Source organism: Bos mutus, chromosome 2 (assembly GCF_027580195.1).
Source record: "Bos mutus isolate GX-2022 chromosome 2, NWIPB_WYAK_1.1, whole genome shotgun sequence".
Lineage (NCBI taxonomy): Eukaryota > Metazoa > Chordata > Mammalia > Artiodactyla > Bovidae > Bos > Bos mutus.
Window position 1 is genome coordinate 39,225,413 of NC_091618.1, and position 16,342 is coordinate 39,241,754.

Genomic DNA, 16,342 nt, shown 5'->3' on the forward strand with positions numbered 1-16,342 from the left:
GATCAAAGAAGAAATCACAAGAGATTTAAAAAAAAAAAACCTCGAGATAAGTGAAATGTAAACACGACGTATCAAATTTACAGGAGGCGGTGAAAGAAGAATTAAGAGGGAAGTTCAAAGATATAAATATGCACATTAAAAAAGATCTCAAATCAATAACCTAACTTTATACCTTAAGGAATCCGAAAAAGGAGAATAAACAAAATGCAAAGTGAGCAGATGGAATGAAATAATAAAGATTAGAGCAGAGATAAAATAGAGAATGGAAAAACAATGGGGAAAAAAATCCAATGAAATAAATGGTTTTCTGCCACAGCTGGGGGTTTGGGGAAGCAGGCCAGGCCGCCCGGGCATCCCTGGGGGCAGGAGGCACCTACTCTGTCCAGGGGCCCTCACTGTTGTCAGGTGAGTCCCGGCCGTGGTGGGTGGGAGCTGCCGTGCTTACAGCTGCAGGATGCAGTTTATGGTATCCTCTTCAGGGACCCTGTGAAGAGTGGGAGCAGCTAATAATAAGGCCTGCCCTGGAGGTGGACTCAGCCGTTCCCCGCTGGGCAAGGCTGACCTTCCTTGAGCACCCTAAGGAAACACAGAAGAACTGAGGAAAAGGAGATGAACAGAAAAGGCCAGGCCCCTACTGGGTGAAGTGAACCTAAGGATTTAGCACCCCCCTTTCTTAGATCTATAGAGAAGGGTTATTTATTAGAGAAAAGCTTCGATTCTCCCAATAGAAGAAGGACAGAATGAACAGAGGGCAACACAGCTGGGCCCAGGCTAGGCTTAGGCGCCAACTCCCATCTCCTTTTGTTAATTTCCTCAAGCAGATTCAAAACAAAGTGAAGTTGATTCTCAGTTTATTGTAAGTCTTCTTTTTACAGTGTTAAGTTTCCAAAAGGTCAAGGCAGTTTTATCTCTTAAATAACATGTCAATGATATAAAACAGCCAGAATCAAAGTAGAGAAATATATACAATATAATACACTAAGTATTTTCAATATTGTTAATTGGATTTTTCATATTAAATTAAAAGAGGCTATTCTGATTTACAATGTCATTTCTCTCATTAAAATTAAACCTATCAAAGACATAATGTACATTTTTCTTTTACAAAACCAGCACAGCAGCATTAATAAAACTGCGCATGATTGTAATTTTTATTTTTCTATAATACAACTGCACCCGTGTTACAAAAACAAACAAAAAAGGCATTGCACTAGATGGTTTTAATACTGCTTAAATCAGTATGTTAACACTTGAGGAATAATGAATGGCCTAGTCTGTTTTATCACCAGGCTCATTCACAAGGGTTTGTACTCTGCTAGCTAAAGCAAACTTTCTGTAGGTAGATAACTTTCCTCAGCAGTTTTATATAAGTCCACCATTAATGGGTAAAAAGCCAAGGAACAGCTAATGCCACAAAAACCAATACAACCCTACTATTTACAATACCAAATAAAAGCCAAAGCTAGAAAACCACTCATTTGCTGAATCAAGGGAACAATTATAAGTAGGACATTCTGTATCTATAAATTTGAGTATCTATAAATTTAAAACATTCAATAGACTACAAAAGGGCTTGCAACAGTTTATTCCCCTTATTTTTCTCAGGCTTGGGTAAAAAAGAAAAAAAGGAAAAGGAAATCTTTATATTTTTAGTTCTGATGGCATTAAAACAGTTTATATCTGTAGATAAGATTTTTATACAATGCAACATGTTTACATAGCTTTCTTGTGCTACTATCAACTATTCTCAGAATGTGTTCTTTATGCTACAGAGGAAAGTATTAACATTCCTTCCTCATTCTTAATTTTTCAGCATCAAGGTTCTCCAGGCCTCGGTGGGGAATTCAACAGAGGTAAACAGTTACTCGGTGCCTAACACTGAGTATACAGTATTTGAAAAGGCTTATATATCTGGTAGTGGCCTAAATAAGAGCAGCAGGAGGCCAGGTATACAGTTCTACCACTCATGACAAATTAAGTTTTATATTTTCCCTTCATTAAGACAGTTTTAAATGGACAGATCACACTTGCAAGGAAACAAGTATTACTTCAGATTACATTACATTGGAATTTTTTAGCCACAAAAATACCTAAGCAACAGCAGTACTTAAAAAAATAATAATAATAATTGGTTCTTCAAGTCATGGGCAAGGAAACCAAAATCAAGAAGACACATTATTGTCAAGACCTATTTCAATGGAGCATTCAAGCTGTATATAAGGTATTGAGACCAAAACAGATAAACAATCTGATTGCATCTGGAGGAAGACACCTGCTCCTGGAAGTGTTCCTGACTACAGGTGTGAGCAATGGATAGGGTAAACAACCCTAAGTATCCTGACACAAAAAAATAAACAGAGACACCAAGACATGTTTACACTCAAAATGAGATGCAGTATCCATTGTTCCTGGACACGAGAGGAGTGGATATCTCCACATCTTCCAGTTCTGGACTGGTCTTTGACAACAAAACCAACATCAGGGCTTTGTATTGTTCAAAAGGCACACCGTATGTTTAAAAAAAAAAAAAATGCTTGTCATCAGACCAGTTAGAACCCTTGGTCAGCTTGTTTCTAGTGCAAACCATGTCTCTAATAAGCACCAAACACCAAACACCAAACTAATGCTTTCATTTTCTCAAGTAAACTTTCCAAAATGTTCCTATTTCATAAACTTAAGTCTCTGTAACTGGAATGTATCCAGACTTTTTCTTATTATGTGGAAGCTGCAAAAGAAACATGCTACTATGGGAAGCCTGAAAGGGTGGAAACCTTAAAATGTTATAAATCCCCAAATTAGCCTTATTATGGAAAGAAGCCACAAGAAAGTATCTGGGGTTGTGTTGTTAGCCATAGTTTAGTAGTTCTGATCACTTTTTAGACAAACAGAAACTATTAAACAAGGAGTTTCTTACTAAGAATACCTTATTTCGTAATATTTCTCAACAGTCAGAACTGGCCTAGACATTCGTACAGAAAGTTAGAGAACAAGGACGTCCATATGGGAAACATCGTAATTTTATAGATGCTACACAAATCACTAGTTATACCTATAGTATACACTACAGGTCCTTTACCTCTACAAAGAACAGGCGAGTGCTTCCCTCGCCCAATTTCTTGGATCAGGCCTAATTTTTCTTTTTAGATTAAAAATAATCTTCCATTAATAATTATCCCTTTGGGGATTTAGTCATTTTAGACTCATTTAGTAATATCTCCCTGAAGTAGGAGAAAAACCTAAACTATGAGCACGTGCAGACAAGTGCAGTTCTGCATATTACTTGCACAAAAGTTGTAAACAGGCTTAAAAAACAGCTCCAGAAAAAGGCCTGAAGTTAATGGCTGTGGCCTCCTGTCACCCAGACAAGAAGTGATAGAACTTGAAAAATATCAAACATACTTGAAAACAGGGCAAGATACAGAACACGACAGGATTCCCAATTTAAGTCAAATTCCTCAGCAGAACAAGAACAGCTTGCATCCATCTCTTTAACTGGCCATTGATAGAATAATTCAGAATTGTTTTAGAGTTTCAGAAATTCTGATAATAGGCAAACATTAAATTGTTACATAAGAAACACAAGAAAAATTCACCAGCTCTACCAATCCTTTCCAGAAAAAGAATGTATCCAATGTGAGGCCAGGAGAGTCACAATCTATGACACACTGTTTGCTTAAGGGGACTGTCAGCAAACATGACAACCCATTGTTCAACCAATCTCATCTCCAACCATACATTTGTTCTCATTTGAAATGAATCTAGATTTCAGCTTATGTGAACAAAATACTTGTGCAATTTCCCAGCCCATGGTTAGCTAACTTGTAGGTATCAAAAACCAAAGTGCAAATCCATGGAGTTTCAACCCTTCAGCTACAGATGGTCTACCCAACTTCAGAACTGAAAGGCCTTTGCACACTGTGGTGAATGTGACAAAGAAATAAAACATGTAGCTGACTTGTGGTCCTTTGGTTCCAGGCCCCCTTTTCTTCCTGGTCCGTTTCAGAGTATGTGCTTCATTTCAGCAGTTCAGACCCAAGCCTGTCCAGTGGTCTGGCACCATCAGGAAATACTTGTCCATGGCTTCACAGAATCTAGTCCTGTACAACTCTGGAGAGACCACGGTCGGCATTTTACCTAGGATTACAAAAGGGTAAAGGGAAAATAAGGAAGCTGTTACATAACTGACCAGACCACTGACTTCGACTGCTATGTTCTTTTATGTAAACGAACATAAAATGTCATGTCATGTAAGCACACACACTATGATGGGCTCAGAAAAAAGGGAGGGTGCTCACTGTACGACATGACAAGGGACAGGTCCTTCCTGGTAGGACCTTTTTATTTTAAAAGACGCTCTTGCCTAGAAATGAGAGATGTCTGAAAGCACACCTGGTGCTCTCAGTGCTCAAAGAACTTAAAGGACTTCAAGCGTTAATCAGGACAACCTCCTGTTCAGGAACTCTGGCCTTTCTTTAACTTTTCATTTTGAGAACCTCTGGTTTCTTACCAGAGTTTCCCAGATGATGCAGTGGTAAAGAGTCCACCTGCCAAAGCAGGAGGCACAAGAGAGGCGCATTCGATCCCTGGGTCAGGAATATCCCCTGGAGTAGAAAATGACAACTCCAGTATTCCTGCCTGGAGAATTCCATGGACAGAGGAGCCTGGTGGGCTACAGTCCAGGGGGTCTCAAAGAGTTGGACACGACTCAGCATGCAGCAGGCACCGCATCTTAACACATATTTAAGATCCCATATTTCCCCATTTAAACAATTCCTTTTATTATTTGATCATTTTGGAAATGATGATAAAGTCAAAGATAACCAGTTATGTTTTATAATTTTTTCTGAAGTATCCATTTGTTATATGTTAACTGATGAGGAAGATAACGAGAACAGTTTAAAGAGTAAACTGAACAAAAATTCTGCTCACCTTGTCCTCCTAAAATTCCTGTTGATTTCACAACCATCTCAAGCTTTTTGTCCCAGGTAAATGTTCGGATATAATCTGTTGCAGGGGGTGAGATGAGCAGTAAAAGCTCTCTTAATAAATATAAGCAGATAACAATCACAATTACCACTGCTATTACTTCTACATTAGTTAATATTGAGTGCTGGCAATATTGTAGGTGCAGACAATATGCCAAGGGCTGTCCTAAGGGTTTTTTACCATATTAATTCTTCCAAACCTCATAACAACCTCACAGGGCTTTATCTTAAGCAAATTCCTGAATACATATATTTTTGATAATGAAAATGGAAATGAGAAATATGAATCAAAGTACTAGAACAGAAAAACTATTATTTTTAAAATTTCAAATGAGTTTGTGAAAACATTCAATAAGCTATTACTACAACAGGCTCAGTATAGTCTTCAAAGATTACTCTGGCTTCAATCATGAACTGCACATAAGACATGCTCATCGACCTACCTATAATTCCAACTACTAGCTCATTGCTGGTATCATCTCGCCCAACTAGCAAAGAATAGTCTATAATGAGGTGGCTAGAAAGGAAGTGGGAGTCGCTCCGGATCGAGGCTCTCAGCACAGCTTTGGAATGAGAACGGATATACAGAGGGTTGTCTCGAACCATCTTTAAGAGATTTTCATCCAGAAGAACAACATCACAGCTCTCTTTCCCGGTATCGGTTTTTACATTTCGATTCCTAAGTGAACCCTTCAAGTCAAAAACCTAGCAGAAAGAGAATTCTCTGTCATTTATGTGAGTTGCTACAAATGGTTAATTAATATAATTAAATTTAAAAGGCAGAAAGCTTCCTGTACCCACTATCCTTATAAACACTTTAATATTTAACTTTAAAATTTATAACTTATGTAAGTCATTGAATGCATACACTGTAATTATATAATACAAAAAGCAAATGGTGATATAATTGTATCATATGAAACTAATAACTAGGTACCCAAATATTCAAATATGTCAGAAATATACTGACCCATTTAATCAACTATAAGAAACATTAACAAGTAACTCCAAAAGTATATTGCTGAACCATAAAGCAGTTTGAAAAACAAATGTAAACAGTCTTAGGAAATTTCAAGTTTTGATATCAAAACTGTGCAGGACAATGCAGAAGCAACAGCATATTTCTAGGAATTTCTAGGCAGTAGGAAAAGCAATGCTAGTCAGGGGACTTGGGAACTAGACCAGTGGAACCGGAGGTGTATTCTACAGACCAGCTAATCAGTTGTTCCTGACTCAAGATCAAAGAGAAGCTGGTGCCAGAATGTAAACTAATTACACATCATTAAACCTACAGTTTAGTTCAGCAGCAGCTTTTGCTATAGCAAAACTTTCTCAATGAAGAAAGCAGTACATTAACTTACATTCTAAAAAAAAAAATTACATTCTCGTTCAAGCTCCTAGCTCCACAGACTGGAAACAGTTCAAAGACCAGTACATTGAAGAGCACTGTTCTAGAATCTAGACCAACTTGAATTCTAGGAAGAGCTGTGAGACCTTGATAAAGTCCTCAATTCCTCTGAGCCTCAGTTTCTTCATCTTTAAAATGGCCAGATCCATTGGATCTGCCTTCTTACTCTATAATTCTGTGTTTCTAGGATATTGTTTATGTTAAATTTTAGGACCAGTCCACAATATTCCTCTTTATTCTTTCAGTAACTCAAAAGTTAAAGCTGACCTAGTAACCAAAGTTTAATATTTACTATCAAATACCATGTTATTCTCTAATCAATATGTTCAGGAACCAGAAATACGAAGGGATCCAGCAGCTAAATAGTTCGCGTGGTTCATTATCCTTACCTGTGCCATCTTTCTCCCGTAGAAAAGATTTTCCATGACAAGGAGATCTAGCTTCTTCTCAGTGTTGTTCTGAGAATTCTTATAACCAATTCTGTAAACTCCAAGAATCTTGGCCAATGCAGTAGGCCTCTAATTCAGCAAAGATAAAAGTAACCTCTTATCAAAAAGGATTACTTATGAATATTATGCTTAGTGAAGTCAGTGAAAAATAGATATTGTATGATATCACATATGATATCACATATGTGAAATATGTGAAATGTAAAAAATATAGATACAAATGAATATACATGCAAAATAGAAACAGACTTAAGAAATATAAAACTAGCTTGTGGCTGCCAATGCAGAGAAGGAATGGGGGAGGGACAAATTTTTTCTATGAGAATAACAAACTACTCTGTAACAAACAGAAAAGCATAGAGAAAACTGCCCTTAGGACTTTCAGGAGGTTAAATGGACCAGTAAACTCTAGTTACAGATCAGGTTTAGGTTTCTACCTTTTGCTGAACGGCATTTGTAATGTAATTGAAGTAGTGTGGTGCGAAGTCAAGGAAAGACTGGACTTCCAGACGAGGCATTTGCTTCAAAATGAATCTGTCATCTAAAAGGCAAAAATTTCACGTTTATTCAGTTGCAATATTTACTGAGGTAATCTAAAATAAATCATTCTAAGAATCCTAAATGACTTGCTCACTTCATGTTTTGAAGGGATACTTTTAATATGATAACACTGAGAAGATTTTGATCAGAATATAGTTCTCAAGTTGAAGGTTTGGAAGGGCTTCTGAGAATTTATATAGTCAAGAAAACTCTACATTTGACAGTTGCACACCTGAAGTCATAGCTAGATGATCTACTTTTTAAAACTACCAAGTAAAATGTTACAAACTCCTTTGTTAGCAACCCAGGAACTACCAGTTATAAAAGTGCCTATCAAGCACATCTTTCCTGATGCATTTTCTCAAGTAACTGCACTTTCAGTGAGTATGGAGAACTCAAATAGTAGTACAAATGGTCACAATCTGCTGTCAACTTCTGCAGGTTAAGAACTTGGCCTTCCAGTTTTCAAGTCAAATGTTTCAATTTTTATCTTTTTCCCATCAGCTCTGAGGTACCTTGTGAGTTTTCTAGAAGTTCTCTGTTACTATTTACATGTGGAAAACTCAGGACTAGAAAGAATTTAGTAGGGATTTGATCAATACCTGTCTTTCATTATACACTATACACCATGTATTTTTTCAATGTTCTTCTTTCATCCTCTCACGCATGAAAAGAAAAACATGTTTGCTAAATGACACATCGCATTACCTCAGTTCAAGGGATTCATAAATTATCCGAGTGAAAAAAGATGGATGCCGCTTAATTAGCAAATGATCAAAAAGGCCTTGGAGAAGGAAATGGCAACCCACTCCAGTATTCTTGCCTGGAGAAATTCTTGCCTCCAGTATTCTTGCATGGACAGAGGAGCCTGGCAGGCTAAGTCCATGGGGTCGCAAACAGTTAGACACAACTGAGCAACTAAACAACAACAGCAAAAAGGCCTACCTTCAGTAGCGTAAAAGGCAGCTCCTGATTTGCCTCCCCGGGCCTGCCACGGAGAAGAGTGAGAAAGGGAACGAATGAAATCTTCTTCGCTGCTGCCCAGAATCACTTCTCGCATCTTATGAAACTCTCCCGCATAGTAGAGCCGACAGTAAAACTTGGCGTTGGCATCCGAAAATTCTATAAACAGAAATGTTTTTAGAAAAAAGCTCTTCTGAATCAGAAATACCTTTTCCTTCTTGCCCACTCCCCACCCCCACACTAAATGCAAGCATTTAATTTTCTCCATGATAGTATTTTTCATGTTAAGTCTACTACATCCCTGTTTATCACTATTCTGTTGTCTTCAGGAAGGATTAAAAGAGTACCTTAGGACCACCCTTACATATTTCTAGAAAAACAACCAAACATAAAACAAGACTCGGTTCTAATTTTATGCTGGTTACTGCATTTTCATCGTTGTATGATTATATCTTAAATTTCACTGTGTTACTATTCTGGGTAACAAAACATGTACACACAATTCCAGATGCCTTGGTAAGGTACTGTGGCTCTAAATTATACAAGAACAAATTATTTAAACCTTAGACATCTAATTAAATTAAAATTTATAAATTAAATTAAATTTACAAATAATTTCCTTTTAAATTAAATAATGTAAAGTTTATAAACTAAATCTAGATGAAACAAATGCTCATCAGCACAAAGACTTAGTATTCATTTCAAGAGATAGGATATTTATCTAGTGTGAAGCTAGGAGCTTCAAATAATGGAGTTTGTTCAATTATAGTCCTGGGTGCCCAAACCAGAGATTTATCTCATACTTACGAAGCTCCACATGAGGATTTGTAAGTTGTTTCTTCTGTGTATCTCCTCCATCTACTTCATCTAAAAGATTTAACATCATTAGTAGAGCCAAAGTTTTAGGCAGTTATCAGTTCATTTTGTGTATTCTTTTTCCCTGATATAAACTAAAAACTAAGTCAGTTAGTATTATCCTAGTCAAGCCACGCTCAAACAAGCATCATGCATACAATTAACTGTAAATTATTACAATAAAAATGTATGTACGTTTTGAAAGATCAATTTTAGATTAAAAATCAGAGAATTCAGATTGAAGAATAATTTTTCTTATAGTTAAATAATCCCTATGATAGCAATAAACTTACTCAATTCTAACATCAAGACTTTCTGTGGCTATTTTACCAAAGTTTATGACCAGTTTTCCCTGTGTATAGAGTAATGCTTTCCCAATATTCTGAGATGCTTTATCATATACTGAGATATATGTACACTATAGAAAATATACTAATATCTACTTCAGAGCTGTTTTGTTTTTCTTATTTGACTAATGTGTCTGGCAAACTTACTGCCAGACAATTATTGTGGAGTTGTAATATGTTTTAACTCTAATTACTATAGAGTTGTAATACATTTTAACATCTAGAAGAACAAGTCATCCTCTAAGTTTCCCATTTCAAAATTATTTTTTTCAAAGCATCAATGCCTTCTAAGGATCACAGCCTATAGAATACTAAACACAGATGTTAATTATTAATGAAAACGTATCATGCAATTTCTATTTCTTAAACTACTAATTCATGCTGTAACCCAGGGGTTGCCAAACTACTCCTCTAAAGGGCCAGATGGTAAGTATTTTACTCAGTTGCCACTACTCAACTTGCCAATATAATGGGAAAGCAGCAGACAGTAAGTAAATGAAAGGGAGGGTGTGTGTGTTCCACCACAACTTTATTTACAAAGACAGGTCAGCTTAGTTATCTGACTCCTGGTCTAACCCTGTATTCAAACACCATCAGGTAGATGTATTTTTTTAAATACCTAAATGAAGGTGGGTATCAGTAGCTTCCACCTTACAGAGACTGGAGAAGAAAGGGGATGTCTGAGAGGGCAATGGGATGACCTCATTTGAACATACACTGTGAGCTACACAGTGAGACAGATGCCTAATGTCACTTAGTCCTCACTTAGTCCTTGGAAGACACTGCTTTTCCATTATTGGTACAGCAAGTAAGGATTTCTGATTCCTCTACTCGGTAAGTGAGAACAGTGATACCTGAAACCAGCTGGATTCTCCCAGCACCAGGCTTTTCCCACCCTACCCCACCACAGTGTGAGAAGAGCAGGAAGGCCCTGATTTCTGCAGTAGAAGTATCTACTTAAAGCTGTAAGGAACATAACCAACTGAAGTAAGTAAACTGAAGCCTAAAACAAGCACATTTGGTCTCCTTCAACACACCTTGAGGCTCAATGCCTTGATTCTCCGTCCCCTCCTTGCCCGTCTGCCCCACTTGGTAGTAAGCACTATCTGCTCCACGTAAGGTCTCTCTCTTCTGGGAAGAGAGGTCAGGGCTTTTCCCTGCTGTCCCTCGGAAGAAGGACAACATTCCAGAAGCCTTTTTGGCTAAAAATAAGAGGTAACATATTAAGTACAGGTCACTGCACGTAGAAAACTAAAAATTTAAAATTCATTCCTGTGTAAGCAGTAACCATTATATCAAAGTAATAAATAAGAGTAACACTGATGGATTCATTTGCACAGATTATTTTTCCATATGGTTTATGGGGGCTTTAGGGGGCAATCAAGCACTCTTATTATCAAGAACAGAAGAAAAGCAATGTTCAGATAGCTACATATCAAAATGTGAGAAATTATTAAATATAGAGAAAGACTTTAAAAATTTTCTTTCCAAGGCTGTCATAGTATCTTAAGCAACAAGTTTAAGATAGGGCTACATTCTTATAGTATTACAGTACAGCTCATTAAACTAACACAGAACAGTATTCCAAGCTACGAGGATTCAAAGTTAAAAGTAACATATTTATATCATCTGTGTTCCTATATTTTAACACAGCAAAATATATAATTTGAGTTTTAGCATTTTTCAAAAATAAGTAGTATAGGATGACCAAAGATATCACTAAAGCTTGCTCTATACTTTTATTCTTCCTTTTGAGCTTCATCATATCATTAATACATATGATCCTAATTTGGGGGTAGTCTTTCCCTCCTCCAAGGGATCTTCCCAAGCCAGGGATCTAACCGAGGTCTCCCGCATTGCAGGCGGATTCTTTACCAACTGAGCTATCACGGAAGCCCTTTGTACATTTACCATTAACAAAATCCACACTAAATCTCAATCAATAAGTGCTTACTTAGAGTGGCAGACACTATCACATTCTCCTCAATACCCAATCCCACCTTGCTCCTTGCTAACAGAGCTCCAATTTTCTTTAGGGCAGCAGCATGCGGAGTCCCAGGAAAAGAATCATGATTTGTATAAACTAGCCAGGACAATGATGCTCACCACTTTCTCAGTCTCCTTTGCAGGAAAGGGTGGCCATGAGACTCAGTTCTAACCAATGAGACTGAAAAGGAAAGGGAATTTCCTAATAAAAGACAAGAGCAGAAGCTTATACTTCCCTTCCTTCTGCCTCAAATGCAGACATTAGAGTGGGACATCTCTGACCATGAATAAAATTTAAGAGAAATCAAAGAGAAACTAACCCTTATGTTGTCATGACAAAGCCAAGTAGCTGAACCAATGCCAGCAACTGCGCATCTGCAGACGTTGCTATTTTAAAAAAATAAACTGTCCTTTGTTTAAGCCCCAGTAGATTTGAGTTTTCTTTTCAGTTTAGTCACTCAGTTGTGTCCCACTCTTTGCAACCCTATGGACTGGAGCATGCCAGGCTCCCCTGCCCATCACCAACTGGGTTTTCTGTTACTTGTAGGGAATATTCCTAACTGACAAAGTCAAAGAAACACAACTGCAAATCTCTGCTCCCCACTACCTGTGTAACCTTGAGCAAAGTGCTTAATCTAAGTCTTAACTTACTTTCTGAAAAATGGAGATATGTCAAATATGGGGTTATTGTGGGAATTAAAGAAGATAAGACATGAAAAGTTCTTTTCACAATGCCAACAATGCTGCAAAAACAAACAAACAAACAAAAAAACTGATACTATATTTCTTATGTTGCATGCTTTAAACTGAAAGCTCTAGACAAGAAGGCCGATCCTGCTTCTTTTTTGCATGGACCTTCTTTTTGCATGAAACGCTTCTAGGCATTTCAAACTCAAAAACTTAAAAATCAAAGAAAAGTGAAATATACACAAAAGAAAATATATAAAAATTTTACATCCATATTATAGTTCAAAGATCAGAAACAATAAATCCTTGCCAGATGGCATTTCTTATTTAACGTGTTTTCTTCTTCAAACCACAATTACAAACAAAAGTACTTCTCCATCTGTAATCTTACTTGGCTGTGGTTCTGCTTCTACCGCACGGTTTGTCTGTCCTCCACTGATCTCAGGTAGTCTAATTGGGCTGCTACTCTTTGGTCTGCTGTCTAAAGTACTAAAATGAGAAACAGAAGAAAAGTTGGTTTTATATGATTCAGACACAAAATAACAAGTACTCTAATTCCTATATTAATCTACTTCCCACCTAACCCCACCCACAATATCAGAAATCTGGTTCATAATTTATATAAACACAGGTTAGCATGGAAGAAAAAGTCTTGAAATGTATACTAGACTTTTAAGAAAAAGAAAAATGTTAAAGCTATAAGAATACAGGGTCTTAAAATATTTTTCTCAGGTCTATCAGAGCTATATTATAGCACCCATAAGTCAATGGTGACAATTATGACAATTTCTGTCTCAAATACCTAAAATACCAAAAATACTTAAAAGAGCTGGTTTGGCAGAGGTTTGCTTTGTTTTTTAGCTGTTAAGATCTTTAATTATTATGGAAAATTCTTAAATTATTTAAAGTACAAAGCTAGGCAGTAGTTTACCAATTTCAGAAATTAATTTTCACAGCAAAGAGAACTTAAAAACTTAAAAATGTAAATATGCAATACACTTTGAACTTCTATGACAATTATAAGAAAACTGTAACCTAGCAGACTTTTTAAGGTCTTTTGCTATACCTGAATTTTGTTCTGTCAATTACTGGCTAAAAAATGAGTGCCACTGATTAAACTCTAGAAACTTTTACATCAACAATAAGCTGTAATAAAACTGAAATACGAACACCTAGAAAATGATATAGTTCAATTAAAATAAATTTTCCTCAATCACGTATCACCTGTTTGTTGGAAGCCCTTCTTCAGCACTGTTCCGCTGAGTGGCTTTGGACAATTCCTCTAAGGCATTCCGGTATTCTTTACAACTTAGGATGGAAACAGGTTGAAATATGTTAAACATTAAGGTCTTCTTTTAAAGTAAATCATATGCTTTAGAATAAGCTTTGCATTATAGAAACACAAACATTATAAGCATCTACATCTAATGTACTTAGACAAATAACATTAGAGTTAAATAACAAAAATTATCAAGTAGAAACTTCATGAAGAAAGTCAATATGTACACCAAAAAATAATACAAAATATAATCCAACACACCAGCCAGACTCAATATCCTAAACAATGATTGTGAAGGCCTCCATACTAACATTTAGATCAAATGCCTTCAGGGTTGAACAGCTAATTGAAAAGCATGAAACTTCACCATTTAGTGTAATAGGGAGGAAAGGGACTTGAGAGTGCTTTTCAACTTAAAAGTGCTAAACTTTAAGAAAAAAACATTTTTTTTTTAAGGTTGCACTGTCCAACAAAATCCAACTAGCAGCCTGGGAACCCTGGTTTAGATAAATCAGATGTGAACATGTATTATTTTTCCAAGATATTAGAAAAAGGTGACGTCAACTAGAAAATCTGCTTCCTAATAGTAAAAAACACATATTTTTTTCATTGACTTTCCTGCCTTTCTTAGCTATTCATGTAGTATGTTCAGTTCAGTTGTTCAGTCGTGTCCAACTCTTTACAACCCCGTGAACCCCAGCATGCCAGGCCTCCCTGTCCATCACCAACTCCCAGAGTCCACCCAAACCCATGTCCATTGAGTTGGTGATGCCATCCAACCATCTCATCCTCTGTTGTCCCCTTCTCCTACTGCCCCCAATCCCTCCCAGCATCAGAGTCTTTTCCAGTGAATCAGCTCTTCACATGAGATGGCCAAAGTATTGGAGTTTCAGCCTCAGCATCAGTCCTTCCAATGAACACCCAGGACTAGTCTCCTTTAGGATGGACTGGTTGGGTCTCCTTGCAGTCCAAGGGACTCTCAAGAGTCTTCTCCAATACCACAGTTCAAAGGCATCAATTCTTCGGTGTTCAGCTTTCTTTATAGTCCAACTCTCACATCCATACATTACCAATGGAAAAACCATAGCCTTGACTAGACAGACCTTTGTTGGCAAAGTAATGCCTCTCCTTTTTAATATCCTGTCTAGGTTGGTCATAACTTTACTTCCAAAGAGTAAGCGTCTTTTAATTTCATGGCTCAAATCACCATCTGCAGTGATTTTGGAGCCCAGAAAAATAAAGTCTGACACTGTTTCCCCATCTATTTGCCATGAAGTGATGGGACCAGATGCCATGATCTTAGTTTTCTGAATGTTGAGCTTTAAGCCAACTTTGTCACTCTCCTCTTTCACTTTCATCAAGAGTCTCTTTAGTTCTTCTTCACTTTTTGCCATAAAGGTGGTGTCACCTGCATATCTGAGGTTATTGATATTTCTCCTGGCAATCCTGATTCTAGCTTGTGCATCCTCCAGCCCAGCGTTTCTCATGATGTACTCTGCATGGAAGTTAAATAAGCAGGGTGACAATATACAGCCTTGACGTATTCCTTTTCCTATTTGGAACCAGTCTGTTGTTTCATGTCCAGTTCTAATTGTTGCTTCCTGACCTGTATACATATTTCTCAAGAGGCAGGTCAGATGGTCTGGTATTCCCATCTCTTTCAGAATTTTCCACAGTTTATTGTGATCCACACAGTCAAAGGCTTTGGCATAGTCAATAAAGCAGAAATAGATGTTTTTCTGGAACTCTCTTGCTTTTTCGATGATCCAGCAAATGTTGGCAATTTGATCTCTGGTTCTTCTGCCTTTTCTAAATATCTGGAAGTTCACGGTTCATGTATTGCTGAAGCCTGGCTTGGAGAATTTTAAGCATCACTTTACTAGTATTTGAGATGAGTGCAATTGGGCGGTAGTTTGAGCATTCTTTGGCATTGCCTTAGGGATTGGAATGAAAACTGACCTTTTCCAGTTGACTAACCAATAAAATGAGAAGCAAAAACTTCATGAACATCAAAAGGCAATGATAAAAAAATGTATCATATGGAATCTTCTAAAGGAAAAAACTCCTTATTGTCCAAATAGTAACTCTAAACTCTATAAATGCTGAAGTCTATAAATCTATCTTGTTTACCCCTTATACCCAGTACCTAGTATACCACACATTGCAACATTCAAATATTTGTTGAATAAATGGACAACTTGTAACCAATAATAAAAATAAAATTTTAATTTCAATGTCTTTCAATAGGGAAAAAAATTTTTATTAAACATCTTAGATTCTACTTAAACTAGGTACTATCACTGCCAAGACATCATTAATATTAAAAAGCTTTGTTATTTTAGACACGATATATAAAAATTTCTAAACAGGGGCCCTTCTTTAAGACACATAATTGTGGCATGTAAATGAATTAAGGCCTAGGAACAGCATTACTCTAGGGAAACTTGACCTTCTATGTGTGGGAAGCAAGAAGGAAATAAATGAAAAACACAAAAAAGATATTCAGAGGATTAAAGGCAGCTATGTTCCAAGTATTATATCAATATATAAACCAAAGGAAAGGATACAATGGACACGTATTATAATATAGAGAATGGACAGAGGATATAAGAATTAGCAAATAACTTGCCTAGTTAACTTATTAGAAGCTTGCTTAAGAATCATCCTGTTAATACTTGGGTAAACAGTACATTACCAGATACAAAAAGAATAAACTGTCGCACCCAAAGGATATATATTCTCTACTTATATTTACTACTTTACATTTACTTATATTTTGCTCTACTCTATGTAACAGAGCTCAACAATACAGCAATTAATAAATAAATTCACATAAAATATGA

At 36.7% G+C, this 16,342-nt stretch overlaps 1 protein-coding gene across 9 annotated transcripts in view; it reads right to left on the reverse strand.

Annotated features, from left to right (window-relative positions):
- Positions 1–834: 834 nt before the first annotated feature.
- Positions 835–16,342, reverse strand: part of PIKFYVE (phosphoinositide kinase, FYVE-type zinc finger containing) — an 80,299-nt gene continuing 64,791 nt past the window's right edge. For 8 of the 9 annotated variants that reach the window (XM_070387409.1, XM_070387416.1, XM_070387430.1 and 5 more), the window contains 10 exons: positions 13,445–13,528; positions 12,612–12,709; positions 10,585–10,749; positions 9,153–9,212; positions 8,328–8,504; positions 7,280–7,383; positions 6,783–6,911; positions 5,429–5,690; positions 4,930–5,004; positions 835–4,134 (listed from right to left, as the gene is read on the reverse strand). In XM_070387409.1, coding sequence (XP_070243510.1) covers positions 4,019–4,134; positions 4,930–5,004; positions 5,429–5,690; positions 6,783–6,911; positions 7,280–7,383; positions 8,328–8,504; positions 9,153–9,212; positions 10,585–10,749; positions 12,612–12,709; positions 13,445–13,528 — 1,270 coding nt within the window. In that variant the 3' untranslated portion in view covers positions 835–4,018. The remainder of the gene's footprint in view (positions 4,135–4,929; positions 5,005–5,428; positions 5,691–6,782; positions 6,912–7,279; positions 7,384–8,327; positions 8,505–9,152; positions 9,213–10,584; positions 10,750–12,611; positions 12,710–13,444; positions 13,529–16,342) is intronic. The other variant, XM_070387438.1, reaches the window with a different exon arrangement.